Genomic DNA, 17,523 nt, shown 5'->3' with positions numbered 1-17,523 from the left:
TTGAAACCATGAGTTTGAGTAAGATTGATCAAATAGCTGAAAAGCAATAAGACAAAGAAAGATCAATTGAATATTTTGATTTCTTTATAAACTCCATGAATCCCTTCTAGGTGTAGTGACAATAGCCTACCTGCCTGCTTCAATTCTTTAAACATTTATGAAAGTTTAGAATTGGAAAGAAAGATTTGATATTGAAAACTTCATAAGAGACCTGGTAAGGGTTCCTTGGAAAAAAAGACAGCAAAACTGATCAAGGACAAAGATCACCACTATCAAAACTTGATAAATCACCAGACCAAAATCTTGCAGTAGAAATCGAATTCAAGCCCTCTGCAGGCTCTGATGAGGGACACAAACAGTTAGTGATGGTTTTGTTAAGCTATGTGGGAGCAGTTGTAAATCATTTCAAGAAAACTTCATACAAACTCAATCCTGACTTTTATTTCATTTCATTTTATTTTGTTTTGCATAAGAAAATCCAAAAAACTCAACCCAACCAAAAACACAAAGTAAACACATCAAAAGTAAACAAATCTAAAGGACCAAAAAACACAAAAACACATCAAACAAGAATCATGTTTTTTTTTTCTTGGTTTTGTGATCATCACAACCAATCTAAAGAGAGAGAGAGAAAGAGAGAAAAAAAAAACTTAAACTTTCAACAACTTGAATCATTTTTTTTTTGGTTGAAAACTGTATTACAGTTTTTTTTTAAAGAAAACAAGTTAAAAAATAATCTTCATAAAAACAAAAAAATGGTTTCATAAAAGAAAGAAAAAAAAGTTTCATAAAAACAAAAAAGAAAGAAAGAAAAAAAATTGTAAGTGAAATCAAACCAAGAGAGAGAAAGAAAGAATGAGTATATATATGAAAAAGAGATCTAAGTTCATCAAAAAAAGAAAAAAAAAGAATGATCAAATCAAAAAAGAAGGAATGTATAATCAAGAAAAAAAGCCAATTTTGAAATTACAAATCCTCAAGACCTTCTAAAAAAAGAAAAGAAAGAAAAACAACAAATCCAATACAAAAAAAAACACACAACAAGAAACACATCATCATGTAAAAAAACAATCCAAATTCCGAATCCATTTCTTTTTCCCCCCCAAAGAAATTCAACCAATCAATTACTCTAACATTGGATTTCTAAAGTAGGTCGACCTCTTCCAAACCCTTCCTGATCATTAACCTGAACATTAGTATCCTTCAAACAAACTTTTTTCTCATTCTCAATTAAATCAGTACCCATCAAATCAAGATTATTAGTAGGAGTACCATGTTCAAGTTCAAGCTCCTGATCATCCTTCACTGTTACTTTGATATCCTCTTCTCCATCACCATGATTGACATCCGGAATCGGTGGTTGATCAGTTTCGATCATCTTACTAATCGGTTGTGAAGGTGAAACCAAACTACCAAACAATTTTCCAATCCGAAATGAAGAAGGTGAAGTTTGAGACGAGTCTACTAAACTTTTACGACGACTCCAAGGAGTAGAGAAACTAAAGCTAGGTGTATGTGAGACTTCATGATGATGATGAGTGGATCCAGCTGCTAAGATGGGTGTACTTTGGTTTGATGAAACTGGATCGGTGCTTGGATTGATCGGGATTGGAACGGATGCTTGTCTATGTAATAATAGGTTTAAACCCCATCGTGGAGTGCTTGGTTTGGGTTCTGATATCATCTTTTTCATTAAGCTTGGGTCCATGGTTTGTTTGAATGCTGCAAGGGTAGTTTCAGAAACAAGTCGAGCTTCTTGACTAAAACATCAACACATTCAAAAGAAATGTCATCAATCTTTCAAAAAAAAAACTTTTTCAGGAAAAAGATGAAACTTGGACTAATGACTTACCATTCTGCTAATTGCGCTTCTAAAGTAGACACTCTAGCACGAAGGCTTTCAACTGCTTGACAATCAACTGGACATTCTTCCACTGGATTGGTATCATCAGGTAAACTAGGAGATCCAGGAGTGGGAATGGATGAAGTGATAGATGAAGGTGTCATGCAATCACTTTGACTTTGATTAGATTCACCAAGATCAGGCGTTTGTCGATCGATCATAGCCGATGGATGATCCGAAACAAGTGATTTGATCGATTCGCCACCAACCTATAAAACCCCATCCCAAAACAAAACCAAAGATCAGATAAAACAAAAACAGATAATCCAGGAAACTCGAAAGCATGAGACGAACAGTAGAAGGTGATTGAGAAGGATACAATTGAAGATGTAAACGACAAATCGTACGACGCGTGAGAATAAGTTCTTGATTCAAGTGTTGTAAAGTATTTTCAGTTTCTACTTTAAACTGATCACATTCTTCAAAATTATGACCATTCAAAAGCAACTTAGTATGTTCACGTAAACAAGCCAATTCGTCTGCTGTATCGATCGCCACCGATTGTAAACTAGCATGGGTGGCTCTAAGCATTCCGAAATCGTATGAAAGTTTATCATATTTATCAATCTGTTCTGCTAGATCTGTTGCTAATTTTCCAATCACTTCGTTTCTTGCACTCTCATTCGTTTCCGGTTCGGGTTCTGTTCCATGGAATTCATTGAGTTTTGATGAAGGTCGTGGTGATATGTCTTGCTTACTGGCCAACGTATCAGTTTCGGAATCATAACTTGCTTGTTCACTTGAAGATGATGGATGTGAGTCTAATAGATTAGATGATAGATTGGTAATCTCATCTGGTCCAAGTAACGAACCCTCAAGAACGATAGGTGGAGAGAGTAAAGCATTTGAACTTGAATTGCTATTACTGGTAGGTTCTAATTCGGGTGGCTAAAAGAACAAAATACAGAATTAGAAACATCAAAACCAATCATGAAGATGAGAAGATTGAGAAGCTTACAGTAGGTTTATGACGATTTTTCAATTCTTGAAACAAATCAATGGTAGTAGATTGATGAAAAGTATAAGATTCATCAGTAGGAGTCGACTGAAGTGAATGATTAGAAAAATCAAATGAAGATAATCGATCATCATCTATATCTTTTTCTTTTTGTCTTAAAGATTGAAGTTTGTTTACAAAGTCTGATTTTGTAAACTGATTTGAGTTTGGCAGATCATGAGAAGTGGTAGTGTTTAATTTGATAGATTGATTAGAAGAAGAAGAAGAAGAAGAAGAAGTAGGTGATGAATAAGAATTGAATGAGTTGTTTGAAATTGGTGAAGAAGGAAGTGGAATTGATTCGGGTTTAAGAGAAGATTCAGTCTCAATCGAATTTAAATTTAATGAATTCTCCATCTCTTTCGGTGGATGTTCTTCTCTTTCTGTTTCTGTTTCGGTTTCTGATTGTTCTGTTTCTGATTTAGATGAAAGTTGATAATTTTGATTCCTAGGATGGTGATGATGAAAAAGAAAGGATGATATAGATAGATAGATAGTATAGTAGTCTTTAAATGAAAGGAATTTGATTTTCTACTTAAATCGGTCAACAACAAAATCAAAATTAACTTCCAGTTGCTTTTACAATTCCTTTTTTAAAAAAAAAACTTCATTCAACACGAAGGACGCGATTTATAAATATAAAAAAAAAAAGAAAACTTAAACTACAAATTAAATCAAATGACGTAAATCAAACTACAGTTTGGTACCTAAATCTTACATATCCACATTTGAACATTTTCTCATTTGAACAATCCAACTTGCCTTCTTTCTCAAATCAAATCCATTCAATCAAACCAAAAGCTTTTCACTATTTTACATTGCCCGCCAAACTTGAGCAAATTGGCGCGGAATTCTTTCCAAGCTTTGTGCAATTGACTGTACAATATATATTTCTCATACAAACATACTAAAAAACCAATTGATTTCTTTCATTCACAACCCCACTTCATTTCTCACACTAGTACACACTTACGGTACTCAAAGCTACATAGTTACACGTATATAGTTGTCGTATATACTTTTTTTTGGCGGGGAAAATAAAACGAATATACTTTTGGACTCGTTTTCCCAAACTTAACAAAGTCCCTCGCCGAAAAGGCCCGAGCCCCAGCGAGGGACTTACCCCATAAACTGGAATCCTGGCGTGAGAAGTGAGCTGTATTTGCTCCAAATTCTCTACATCTGTTTGTTTTTTTTCTCTCTCAACAAACATGTCTTGCAACAAAGAAAGAAGAAAATGGCAAGGGACCATTACATATGTACCAATTGCAAACTCCTTTCTATCTTTCTGGGAAGTTATCTTTTTGAGTAGTTGAAGATCAATTATTTTGACCGCTTTCTGAGAAATACAGGCTTTGAGCCGGCTCGCCGCTGCTGAAAATTGAAAACAGACCCATTTTTGATTCCCTAGTAGCCCAAGTTCCAGACCAGATTTGGGGAAGCTTGCAATTGGCTCATATGTAATGAATATTTGCCATCATCCTTTTATTTACCTCCGAGACCTGTTTATTTAGGAACAAATCAAAGAATTCAAAGTAGCGTTTTTTGAGCCAATACAGGCTACTTCTCACGCCAGGATTCCAGTTTATGGGGTAAGTCCCTCGCTGGGGCTCGGGCCTTTGGCGAGGGACTTTATTAAGTTTGTCGTTTTCCCCGCCAAAAAAAACTATGTAGCAAAAAGTATGTACGCGTACATACTTGCTTTGAGTACCGTAACTGTACACCTGAAGGCTACATGCACCAATCTTTCCAACAAACTAAGGCCAAACTTTCAAGGCGGGAAGAGGCGGGATCTGAGAAACATTTAAGCGCTTAATATGTAGCCAAAACCTTGAAGAATTGGGGTTGATTTCCAAAAAGAAAACAAAAGTGCACACTCGTTCTCCAGGGAGAAGCCTTCTCCTACTGCGCCCTAGTTTCATTTGATGCCTTTTAAGAAGTACACATACTCCCAAGAAGTTATACCAAGTCATAAAAAACCTTTCAAAACCCTCAATTCTTGAATACATAAAGTATTCTTCACTCTTACAAATATACGAAAAAAATGATTTCCTCATATTTATTTATGAAACAAAACATAATGATTCTCAAAAGACCTCTATTTCCTCAAATCATAAATCAATCAAATTTCTTTTCTTATCGTTTAAATCGTATTATATATTTCTAAAATCAAATCAAATCAATTCATGTACGTACAAAAATAAATCCAAAAGAGAAAAAAAAACCAAAACGATTTATATAAAGAAAATTTTTTCAAGTGTGTCCTTCTTACATTTGATCATAAAAAAAAGATAATAAAAAAAAAGATAAATGGTATACAACATGTTTTTTGATTTTTTTGATTTCTTGTTTATCAAGATCAAAATAAATAGAAATCAAAATCAAAATCAAAAAAGTTAGAAAATAACAGAAAGAGTAAGTGAAAGAAGAATCAAGGTTGTGATTTTTTTAAAAAAAGAAAAATCAAATAAAAACGAAGAAAACAATTCAAAAAAAAGAAAAATCATCTTGTATATATACACAAACAAAGCATCTTTTTCATCTTTTGTTTGCTTTCGAAAAAGAAATATATATTTACAAATCAAAAAAAACCATCAACACACTTGAAAGTGCATCATCTCAAAACCTTTTCCTGTTCATCCAACAAATACATTTCCAATTCTTGCCAACCTCCCGAGTTCCTAACCACAACTTTTTCCTCATGTTGACCTCTATGTTTAAGAACCAACTTACACATCATCGGTTTACTTTCTTTTTCTTGACATTCATCTTTCAATAAAAATATAAATCGATATCTTGCTTGATCTCCAATCCCTCCTCCTGAACTTTTCACTTTTTCTGCATTTCTAGATAATGGTGGATCAATTCTTCTTAATCCGATATCTACCATTTGTTCAGTGACTATCTTCCATACCATTCGATCTAATGGATCATATGGATTATGATCATATATCACTCGTTTCATCATTCGGTCTTCTCTTCTAAAGTTACCTTGTGATTCGGTTGATTGTCGTCGACTTGGATGCGTTGGAAGTTTGGCTATATCACTATAAGTAGGACTAAATGGTCCTGGACCTGAACCCATCGAAGACGGTGTCAACAACGTCTTAGGAGTAGTGTGTCTTCCGAACCCAGGCGTTGCACATCGAGAGGTAGGTCGTGGTAAACGTGAGGTCCCACCAGGCGTTTCACATCGAGAAGGTGGTCCTGCGCGATGCCCTCGTGGATAACTTGATGAGGAAGAGAGTTCACCAGTCGGTTGACTTATGATCGCATCCCACACTGGAGCAGGTATCCGAGTGTTCCGAGACGGTGGGCGAGGTCTGCAGGCCATTGACATAGATGTGAGAGCTGAGCAATCACTCCGTCCAGCCGCTGAACCAGGCCGTGCGTAGCTATGCGCAAAGGAAGCCTCGGGAGGCATACTACCAACTCGATGGTTCAGGCGAACCCCACCCGAAGAAGATGCCCAAGTAATCGAATTACTAGGTGGCATGTGTGAAAAGCGTGATGGGCAGCGTGATGAGGCGCGACCAGGGACAGGAGTAGCCGTTGATCGCCTTATAGGAGTGTCTAGAGACTCTGGCGGGTCCTCCATTCGCTTCAAGGAGATGTTCCATCTAGGTTTTTCTTGCTTAGTGGCTGGCGCTGAGCGGAACGGATGTTGGACGCGGGTTTGATAAGAAGGTGTAGTTGCACCAAGGTCGGAGGAGATATGGCTGCTTCTTGGATGGAGTATACTGCGCACACGACGTAAGTCGCGTGGTGCAGAGCCCGAGGTAGATGAATGAGGATAGGTGGGATTGGATGGAACTCGACTCGAACTGGCCTGACCACCTTGCGAAGACGCTAGACTGGGCGCTACACTTGGAGTGAAAGGTCGGCTTTTGCTTGTAGTGATCTTGGAGGCAAGCTTTTTGAAAGGTGATAGAGCGGTAGGAGAGTGCTTTGAGAGAAACTGAGGGGAACTTGGAGTGAGGTATTGTGTAACAGAATTGAAGGCCCGGGATGTTCGAGTGGAACTGGCGTTAGACTTGGGAGTGTAGTTTGACATGGCCACTGGAGAAGCTGGTACATCCGATAGCTCTGCAGGAGGTTGTCCATCGGACTCAATTGTTTGTCGCAACACAGTCTCCGTTCGACTCAGTTCGGCATCTGTTTGAATGATCCGTTGCTGAATGTTTTGGAATCGCGTTCGCATATCAGCATACCTTCTCAAGACTTCACCATTTTTAGTGCTACGGTTCTCAATGCCCTTGACAAGTGTGGTGAGAACACGCTCGCATGAGGGAACCTGGATAGATTTGCGAAACGAAAGAGTCAGTGGGTGTTCATGTGCGAGAGCAGGATCGAATCATCATCTTACATAGTGCTTCTTTTTGGCGACAAAGTTCTTGCAAAGTACCAAGTATCGATCCAAGAGGTCTTGAACAGCTTCAGGGGCCATGACAAGTGAAGATGAGTCACATAAGACTTCCACTTCAGATCCATCACTGCTTCTAGAATGACGACTTGCTCTTTTGTGACGACGAGTATGATCAGGAGAACAACACTGTTTCTTAAAGTCCCACATAAACTCTTGAGACGCTGTCAAAACCTTTTCTAAGCTTTCCATCATTTCCTCCGCTTGAGTGCTAACCGTTCGGAAGACAACCAACCATTTGTCTTCTTTTAATTCATCTCGAAGTAATTCTGTATCTTTTTGAATCTTGCTCCAATCAGACATCAAACCATTATACTTTTGCTTCAGAAAATCAACCTCTTCTGCACTTCGTATATCTTTGAATGGAGTTAAAAGGTCTTCTAGATGTGCCACTTCAACAGTAGTTTCTTCTACTTTTTTATCCAGTTTCATTAATGCACGATCCACCGGTGTTAAGGCAGATGCCCCAGCTGTTCTCATTGCGCTAGTCCTCGCAGATTGAGCAGATACCTGTGTACTAGTAGTAACAGATGGACTTCCTTCGTTGGGATTGTGTCCTCTTGTTCGGGAGTCACTGTTGAATGCGTTAGAATGACGTAGTTCCTAAGAAAACAAGAAAGACGAGAGTTTAGTCAAGAATCATATGATAGACCACATCACCCATTGTATTTACCTGAACTTCAAATAGTGCCAATGCTACTTCTTGAATCATCATTCCTACCTCGGTCATCCTGGCACTAGTAGCCAAAACACTGATCGAATCAAAAGGCGATTGAATGATGTCAGGGCTAGAGTGAGGCGATTGAGATGAAGAGGAGAGGTTGGTGTCAAGTTTCGATGGTAGTTCATGTTGAGAGCGTTTAGGTGTATCTAATGGGATAGGTGATGATAGCTCAAATTTAGCATCAAGAGGTGAAGAGTCCATAACAGCTTCGACTAGTGATTTCGGCTCTTGTTCTAGAAAGATATCCTCAATGACAGGTTGATCGGGTCGAATAAGGTTTTCTGTGGTCGGGTCGAGATCTTTAGGTTTGTTGGCTGAAGGGTTATCAGAACCATTGATTGAAAATGTCCCATTGGAAGAGTTTTGCATGTGAGATGTGGTGGTGGAATCGGAATCGGAGCGTGGCTCATCTAGAGTACGATTGAGTTCCGGTTGAGGCAATGAATCATTCATAGTCTGCTGAGCAAAATCATCGATGAGTGATGGTATCGGATAAGGCAAGTCGAGTGCTGCACGAAACTTCTTTCCAGAATCTTGTGAAGCCGCGGGAGTTTCAGACTCAGGAAATGATGCTAATGACGTTGTAGGACATGGTTCGAGAGTTGATCGACTCGGAAAGGAGAGCATCTGTCGGAAGTCCGAGTCGAGTTTTGGAGAATCCGGTGTGCCTTGAAGGTCCGGTGAGGTGGAAAGATTGGGTAATGAAGGATAATCAGAGCAATGTTCGGGAGTATAAGATGTTCTTGAAGAAGAAAGGTGACTGGATGGCCTGTGATTTGAAGAATGTGTGTTGAATTGAGAAGAGGCGAGAGGAGATCGATTTGAGGATTGAATGGAAGCAAAGAGAGGGGTATAAGTCAAATCATCATCAGTATGAGAAACCACAGGAGAGATGATGTTGGACATGATGTTGATGATGAAGGAGAGTTGAGAAAAATGTATCAAGATAAAGTTGAGGGTTTGGAAGATCTTAGAGATTGTTTTGTTATGGGATATTGAGATTATGTGATAGAGGCTGAACGGTTAAAACATCATCCCTGCAAGGGAAGCAAGGGCAAAAGTCGTGGACTCGTGATGTGTAAAAAACACCTGAACAGGCAAAATAACCTTTCACTCCTAATGTGAAGTAAGCTTAATTGTAGGAGACTAGTGGTGATCAACCAGAGGTTTCATACACAAACCAGTTCTGATCTGCAATGAAACTCACCACTGGCACGGCGATATGGACCAGTTGAATTTTGGGTGGATTCTGGTCTGATCAACCAGTACACGAGGGTATGGAATTTTCTCTGACAAAAGTGGAAGGATGTAGGAAAGATGATGGATAGGAGAAGTAATCAAAGAATGTTCTCATTCGAGTGAAAAGGACTTGTTAATAAGATAGATCAATTGACCGGAATCAGTCTGAGGCCCATCAGAAAAGTTATGGCCCAGGCAGTTGACAAGGCGGTATTGTGAAAGATGAGTGATGAATATGAAATTCAAGTGTATGGCCATGCAAGGAGAAAAGGAAAAGAAGAAATTGAAATTGAAGAGAGTCAAGAGAAAGGAAAACTGACTGAGAACTGTGTCTACGATCGAATTGACTCCTACGGTCATCCGGAAGACGATTGGGAGTATATGAAAGAGAAGACAGATTCGAACCATTAGAAGCCACACGCTCAAAGAGAGCAGCAGTTTGTTTAACCCGATTTTGAGAACCTTGACCAGGTAGAGAGATTGGAGGTTTTCGATTCGAAAGTGAAGGTGAAGAGTAATTTGAAAGTGAAGGTGAAGGTTGAGAGCTTGCAGTTGGTTTGAGAGGTGGTAAGATCGGATGAAGATTTTCGAAATGAGTGAATGCCATGATGGTGATGTTGATGATGAAGAGGGAAGAGGGAAGATGAAGATGATTAATGAGGGTATAGAATTCCACAAGGTTGATTATTAATAATGGGATTGGTTAGTGTTATTATCGAAAAAGGGAATGATCAAATGAATTTATTGACGAAAATGATAATCAACTTGATTTTAAATCTCAAAATCCAATCCAAGTTTGTTTTGAACCAAGATAGTCAAAGTCAAAATCAAAATCAAAATCAATTGTACTTCTAGAACCAATTCAAATCAATTTAAATTTCAAAAATGGTTAATCGAATCAAAAACATCATTCTTTACAATTCCTTTGAATTTTAATTGGTACCATACCGACCATACCCTAAACTGATCAATTCAATCCTATACATCATCTCTTTCCCATTCTTCTTTCCTTTTTAAGTTCTGGGTGATCTTGACGACCTAAAGGCTATACATACATACCTTCATTAAAGATTGACTACAATTTAGTTCAACTTCAAAATTTCAATTTTGCGTCCAAGAGATATCTTGATTTTAATCTGAACTTACTTTTATCTATTCTCAGACTTACCAACAAGACTTTCAAACTCTTCTCGGATTGGGTTTTCTCTGATTTTAATCTTGGCTACGTATTGAAACTCAGTCAATTAAACATCATAAGAAATCATCTGATCGGCCATTCAAGACAGCTTCATCGATCGTGCTGACCAGCAGGCTGGCTTGCCGCCGCAGCTCTGGAATGACCTGCAACTCAACCTCAACACATCGTGGGTACATGGGTATGTACAGGCTATTCGCGCGGCTGCAAGATGAATCCTTTAACAGGATTTTGATCAAGAAAACGATCTTGCATACCAACACCAGAGGGATACTGTAAGGTCTTTGTGGACCTTCACTAAAAGACTTGATTCTCTCTGGCACGACTCTCTCGAGGAGCAAGTACTTGGGACTTCGGTTTATATTTCAAAGAGTCTAACTCCAAACAGTCCCAAATGAGGCTCTCGAAAGAGTCAGCGACACACCAACAAACAAGAAGAAAAACCCCCAAAGGGAAAACAAAGAGAAAACGTGCTGAGCTCACCTAACAGTCCCGAATGAGGATCTCGAAAGAGTAAGGACTGTTTGGAGTTCGGCGTGGAGGATAGAATGTATACAACAATTGCCTAAACCCATAATGTACCCCCTAAGCCATGATCTGCTGTGTACTCCTTACACCCTCCCTTCCTAGAAGAAATGATTATCCTCCTGAAACCAAAAAGAGAAAAATAGAAAACACACACAGAGAGAGAAAGGACAAAAAAAAGGAAAAAACGGCATGACACGCCCTTGAACTGACCATAACTCGTCCCGAGAAAAGCAAAGGTGAGAAAAAAAACCAAGTACATCAAAACTTCATGACTATTTTGTAAAAGAATTCAAACGCAAAACGGAAGTACAGCTGTTTGCATAAAAAATGCCGTCGCCCTTTTTTATTTTTTATTTTTTTTAAGTTGCACTAAAAATTACCAACATAGTTCTACATAAAGAGCAACTGTAGTTGATCATGATGTGCTGAATTTTAAAGGTTGTATGACATATGTGCAGATCCCCTTTTTTGATCTCGTCCCACCTTTTGACTTGTCTTCACCCCTCTCCGATTACATACACACCTTCTACCCTCCCCGATTTGGATTACTCACGGTGGGGTAATGTGAGCGCGCCAGTTGGACATTGTGGTCTTGAGGCGGGATGCAAAGTCTAGCCAGAGGGGTTAGAAGTGCTTCAGAATGAAGCTCAAAACGCTTTCATGCCCTATTGGTGCCGGGTTGTCCATTGTGATGCTGATCTTTGGTTGCAACCATACCAAAGGTTGAGGAAGCTTGTGCATTTTGGATACAAAGGCAGCAATACTTGTGATCTTTCAGGATCTTTGGCAAACTTTGCACCCTTGAGAAAGTCGAGTACAGCCTACCACAGCTCTTATGTAGAATCTACGTTGGTAATTTTTAGTGCAACTTTGAAAAAATAAAAAAATAAAAAAGGGCGACGGCATTTTTTATGCAAACAGCTGTAAGAAAAGAAAACAAAAAAAGAAAAAAAAGGAAATAGAACAGAAAAGTTAAAGAAAAGGATAAAAGAACAGAACACAAAAGGAAATCACTAAAATCCAAGGTGATGGTTGATTCATTGTCACGTCCTATGTCTCCTCGTTGTTTCCAAGTGTATCTGTAACAGGCCATTGACGTGGTGCTCACAGAGTGGCCAAGGTATTGTTTTTGACAAGGTGTGTAGTAGGACGGTGGTGGCATACTAAAGAAAGGCACTTACTTTTGGGTGTTATTCCCTAACTTCCAAGTCCTCTGTTTTGCCATGATAAGCCTTCAGTTTCAACATATGAAAGACTGGAAAGGACATGTTATTTTCCTTCAACTGTAGTCGGAAATTCTGTCCTCCGTTCAAGCTCTCCAACACTTGATAAGGCCTGTTGAAACGCGCGCGTAGTTTGCTGAGGCCCTTTGACTGCCCTCCTACGACTTGCTGCTGATCAGTACTATCCACCATGACCCAACTCCCCACTCTAAATGACTCCCTTCTGCGTCGCCAAAGGTTGTAATGAGCGCCTTGATCCACTTGGCTACACCACAAACAGTGTCAGCTTGACACTAAAGATGGGCTGAGAAAACCTTCGAAGTCAAGCTACGAATACTTACAAAATGTATTTTATCGAGCAACCGACTAAATCTTCGTTGCTGAGGGAAATTAGTTTTCAAATCTTTGTAAGTAATTTAAGACTATAATTGTTCTTTATAGCTGTCTATGGTGTGGAATGAATACCACCGCCAGTTTACTAATAAGTGCACTCACTTATCAATCTGCCAAGGTGATTACGATAATCGTAAAATGAGCCTGGGTGACGCTTTAGCGTTAGTCTGATAAAACAAGTTTTTATCAAAAAGGATTTCTAACTGAGTCTGAGGAACTTTAGTCGAGTGATGATAGCCAAACGATCTTTAACGTCCTAACGATGAAGTAAAGGTAGAAATGGAGGAATCAGAGAAAAAAGGAAAAGAAGTCTGGACAAAAGATCTGATAAGCGATGAAGAAGTACAGAGTAAGTCTTTAAAGTATCGCTAGTAGTCTTTTAAACAGAGAGTAAGAATGTAAAGTTTTTGTTTTAAACTAAATGTTCTAAAAATTGATAAAGGTAAAAAGGAATGGGATTCTTCTTCTTCTTGAGGTGAAATAGCTAACTATTTAAATGTAAGAAAAACCTCTTGGTGTCGATATGGTAGTTAGTTCTTAAATTAAGGGTTTTTCGATAGTACGTCATAAAAACATTGTTTAGACCAGTCCCTGATAATGTAACAGGGTTAACCGGGGTATGATTCGATACGCCTGGTTTGGTCTAGTTTTTGTTAACTTCGGTGGTTGCCTTCCTTGAAGGTAGGTAGGGTTTTTTCTTTATGTATTTAGTTTACTAAGTAAAAGATAAGTTCTTTTACCTTTTCCACATTCTTAACTGTTTTTATTAAGACAGTTAATAATACTGCACTCTTGAAACTCGAGTGTAAGAGGTGTCTTGGTTATATATTTGTATATATGTATTTGTGTTTTTCTTTTTAAATAATATAGTGATAGTATGTTTGTTAGTACGTTAGAGTGTTATTTGCCCAGCAAAAACCTCTTCCGGCTGACAAACAGTCTTGCCAAGCGGCCCATTCCAATTGCCGTTGTTGAATGCATTGCAGTGTCACATCTTTGTCTTCCTCTTCTGCAGGGAGTTCAACCGGGAAATGTTGTGGAATTTGACCGTAAACAAAGTGGAACGGTGAGACTCCAGTCGCCAAGTTCACTGCCGAGTTAATGGCAAACTCAGCTGCTGGTAGCAATTCAAGCCATTTCCTGTGCTTTTCTGCAGCTCGGTGTTGAAGTATTTGACCAACTGTTTTGTTGGACCTCTCACTTCTGCCATTGGCTTGAGGATGGTAAGCCGTTGATAGATTGATGCGCACTCCTAAAAGGTGATGGAGTTGTTGCCAGAATTGAGATGTCCATGCCTTGTCTTGGTCGCCAATAATAGATTCCGGTAGACCTAACATAGATGACCAAGCGCCAAATAAACAAGTTGCTGATTTCTCGGCTGTGTCTTGCTGTGAGGCTGGGATCAATCTCACAAAACCCGTTAGCCTGCAGGTACATGTCAAAATCATGTCATAACCAGACACGTTTGGGAACAGTCCAACAAATTCAATTGCAATTGACTGCATCAGCTGGTAGGGTATTGGATTGTTCTGGAGTTTTCCCGTTACTTTTGCCATCTGCGCCTGCCTCCTTTGACAAGCGTTGCAAGATTTCCGCTGTGTTTTGACGTCTTTTGCCATGCTTGGCCAGAAGAACGTATGCTGGAGGTGAGGCAGGGTCTTTACAGTCCCCAGATGTCCCAGCGCCTCGTGGGCTTGGGCTGTGAAGTCCTGCCAAAGGTTTCAGTGACACGGTATCACCAGCCGCCTGTCCAAGTACAGCAGACCATCTTTTTTGATGCAGTTGTCTCTTAAAGGTAAGACCTTTTGTAGTTTCACACAAAAGGTGTCAAGCTCATACCCTTCACGGATGTCAATCAATTCTTTGTCATTCAAGGCAGTGTGAACTTCACAGGAGGCGGCTTTGTCATGTCAAGACAGCGTGTCAGCAACCGTGTTATCTTTACCTTTGAGATACCAGAAATCTGGATCAAAATGGGATAAGGTTTCTAACCACCTCACTTGACAACAACTTAAATTGTGTTGTGTCAGTAGCATTGTTAGTGAGTGGTGATCCAACATCACATTGACACACATTCTGAGTAATAACAACCTTCATTTGTCAAGCGCATTGATGACCACTAGCAATTCTTGTTTGTGGACGGGATAGTTCTGCTCCGCAGTGTTCATTGTTTGACTTTCATAAGCTATTGGCAAAGTGGTATCCCACTTTGCTCCTTGGAAAAGAGCAGCTCCAAGTCTATGTCCACTCGCGTTGGTGAAGAGCCAAATGGGTTCTTGAGAGTCATAATCAAGATTTTGCAATACTGGTAGGGTTTTAATTTTGATATTGTTGAGAGAATCCTCTTCCGCCTGACCCCACTTGAAAGGTTTATTCTTCAGTGTTGTGCTGTTCAGAGGCGTCAAGGTTCCTACGTGATGAGACAGACCATCAATGAATTTCTTCATCCATCACAATATCATCAATATAAACAACACAAATTTTCCCCACCAATTCACCCAGAATCTCTTCATTACGTGCCTGATGAGTTGCTGGACCATTGGTAAGTCCCATAGGCATCACTGTCCATCCGTACAACCCCCATGGTGCCTTCACTGCCATGAGAGGGATGTCTTCTTCCTGCATCCTGTCTTGAAAAAAAGAGTTTGTTTGATCAACTAACAACCATACTTTCCCTGTTGCCACAAGTCTTACCCTCTCATTGACGTTGGGTAAAGGTGATCTATCCTTGATGGTGTATTTGTTGAGGGTTCAGTAGTCACAAATCCACCTAGGAAGCTCAGTCGGGTCTTTCTTCGGGATAATCATGGATGGCAACGCGTATTGACTTTGAGAACACTAAATCCTTCCTGCACGCAAATTTTGGTCAATCAGTTTGCGCCAGGACTCACAATAATTTCCCAGATAACCATATTGTTTCTTGTTAATGACTACATCAGGGTCAGTAAGAATGATCTTGTGCCAGACTTATCTTGATGCATCAGGAATCCCTTCAGGGAAACTCTCTTCTACTTCTCTATCTTCAACCAGTGGAAACTCAGCCGGGAATAAATTTTTGAATTCTTCCAACATAGCGTCCTCTTTCTCACGTAACTGCTCAACTGCACTAATCTTTTTCAAATTCTCCAATGCAGGACCCTGGAATGCGCCTACAGAGGGTAGTGACAAAGCCTGATTTTCAGTTTTTGGGCTCTACACTACACACCATTCATTCTCCCATGATCCCAAGCACTGCAAAAGATGTACATGGAATAGGGCTATCAGATGAGCTTGGCCTTACCCCTGTAGTTTGTATCACTTTGGCGTAAATTGCAAAGGCACAAAAAAATTTTAGGCCCCCGAGGCCCAATTCCAACCTTTGATTTTTGGCCTTTTTGGGGCTTTACACTTGAATATATTGGGAAGTATTGGTGCTATAGGGTTAAAATTTAGTGCATATGAAAGCTCTGCTTCTTGCGCTTACTTTGCGCTACTGTAGCCACAGAGAAGTGTGATTATGTACCCTAAAAATCTGTTACAAAAAGGTTGGAATCTTACGTCACTACCCTCTGTAGGCGCATTCCAGAGTCCTTCCAATGCGCACATCAACCTTTTCAAGTTGTCTTGCATTTCTTTTTCATAGATCACATTGCCGCTTGGCGTATGCACAACACAACACCGGTGGAGAGAAACATCTAGCTTAAATTTTGAGAGAAAGGGAGACCCAAGAATCATATCATACTTTGTAAAATTACTGGTCAAAGATCTTGAAATTGATTATCTTGGATAAATTCATCCCCTAGCTCTTCTGATTGTCAATTTGGGTTGTTTAGTCCAGAAGAGAGAAGGTTGGATTTTCACCTGCATATATTAACTGAAATTTGCTTAGATGATGACAGGGAAAAAAAATAAGTACCTGATTCAAAGTGGCAATTTGTCAAACCAGGGATGTTTGAGAAGTCATGAATAGCACCCAGCATGCAACTAATTCCCACAAGAGAGAAAATATCACAATACATGGCCTCACCTCATGGTGATTATGTCTTTCTTTTTGCCAATTTGTTCAAATTTGGTGGAATTATCTTCAAAGATTTTTGATCAAAGTAGCTTTCAGTATACGAGTTTTGTTTAGACAACAAGGATGGATAAATTAAGATCCCTGGTCAGGATCAACCAGGCTTTTCCAAAGGTTGGCTTGAAAGCTTTCAAGCACGACACAGGTTTTGAAGTGTAAAGACACATGGTGAATCAGGCTCAGCAGACTTTGTGGCAATTCAACAAAGGTTACCCAAAATCATCAAGATGACCAACAAATTTGCTCTCAAGGACATCTTCAATATGGATGAGACTGGGCTTTTCTGCTGCCTGACTCCAGACCATACAATCACATCTCAAAAAATTTCAGGAGCAAAAAAACGATAAGACCCGCATTACAGTTGCATTGACGTGTAATGCTGATGGCTTGGAAAAACCACTTCTCTTTTTTATTGGACATGCGGAAAAGCCACAATGTGTCAAAAGGAAGACCAGAGAACAGCTTAGTTTTTACTACCGCAGCAACAAGAAGGCTTGGATGACTGGTGTGCTCTTCCAGGGTGAGGGATCATCATGAAGATCTTATTTCAAACTGATTCACTGACAGGATAACTTTTTTACAACAGAAGTATCTTGTCAAATTGAATAATGAGATGAAAGCTCCAAATCAAAACATCTTATTGATTCTGGACAATACCCCCTCTCATGTTATCTCAAATGTCAAGCTACCCAATCTCACTCTTCTCTTCTTGCCACCAAACGCGACCTCCAAGATTCAGCCTTTGGATGCTGGGATCATCACAGCCTTCAAAAGGCACTATCAAAACTATCAACTATAGAATGTGATTGACCGTGAGGAGATTGGATCAAACAACAACAACATT

General features: G+C 39.4%; 3 protein-coding genes across 3 annotated transcripts; all 3 read right to left on the bottom strand.

The window, feature by feature from the left end:
- Positions 1-684: 684 nt before the first annotated feature.
- On the bottom strand, positions 685-1,434 carry MELLADRAFT_71490 (uncharacterized protein; the record flags this gene model as incomplete). Its single annotated transcript, XM_007408326.1, has 1 exon — positions 685-1,434. One exon carries the CDS (start codon positions 1,376-1,378, stop codon positions 1,130-1,132), a length of 249 nt encoding a protein of 82 aa, XP_007408388.1.
- A 3,604-nt stretch (positions 1,435-5,038) lies between these two features.
- Positions 5,039-6,009, bottom strand: MELLADRAFT_71489 (uncharacterized protein; the record flags this gene model as incomplete). The annotated part of the gene is made up of 1 exon (XM_007408325.1): positions 5,039-6,009. One exon carries the CDS (start codon positions 5,983-5,985, stop codon positions 5,515-5,517), a length of 471 nt encoding a protein of 156 aa, XP_007408387.1.
- Positions 6,010-7,996: 1,987 nt separating this feature from the next.
- MELLADRAFT_77398 (uncharacterized protein) lies at positions 7,997-9,846 on the bottom strand (the record flags this gene model as incomplete). The annotated part of the gene is made up of 2 exons (XM_007408324.1): positions 7,997-8,816; positions 9,607-9,846. A coding segment is annotated over one exon (678 nt), but the record flags the coding sequence as incomplete, so codon positions are not given.
- Positions 9,847-17,523: the final 7,677 nt, after the last annotated feature.

Source organism: Melampsora larici-populina (genome assembly GCF_000204055.1).
Source record: "Melampsora larici-populina 98AG31 unplaced genomic scaffold MELLAscaffold_12, whole genome shotgun sequence".
Lineage (NCBI taxonomy): Eukaryota > Fungi > Basidiomycota > Pucciniomycetes > Pucciniales > Melampsoraceae > Melampsora > Melampsora laricis-populina.
This window is presented reverse-complemented; position numbering and strand designations above follow the sequence as displayed.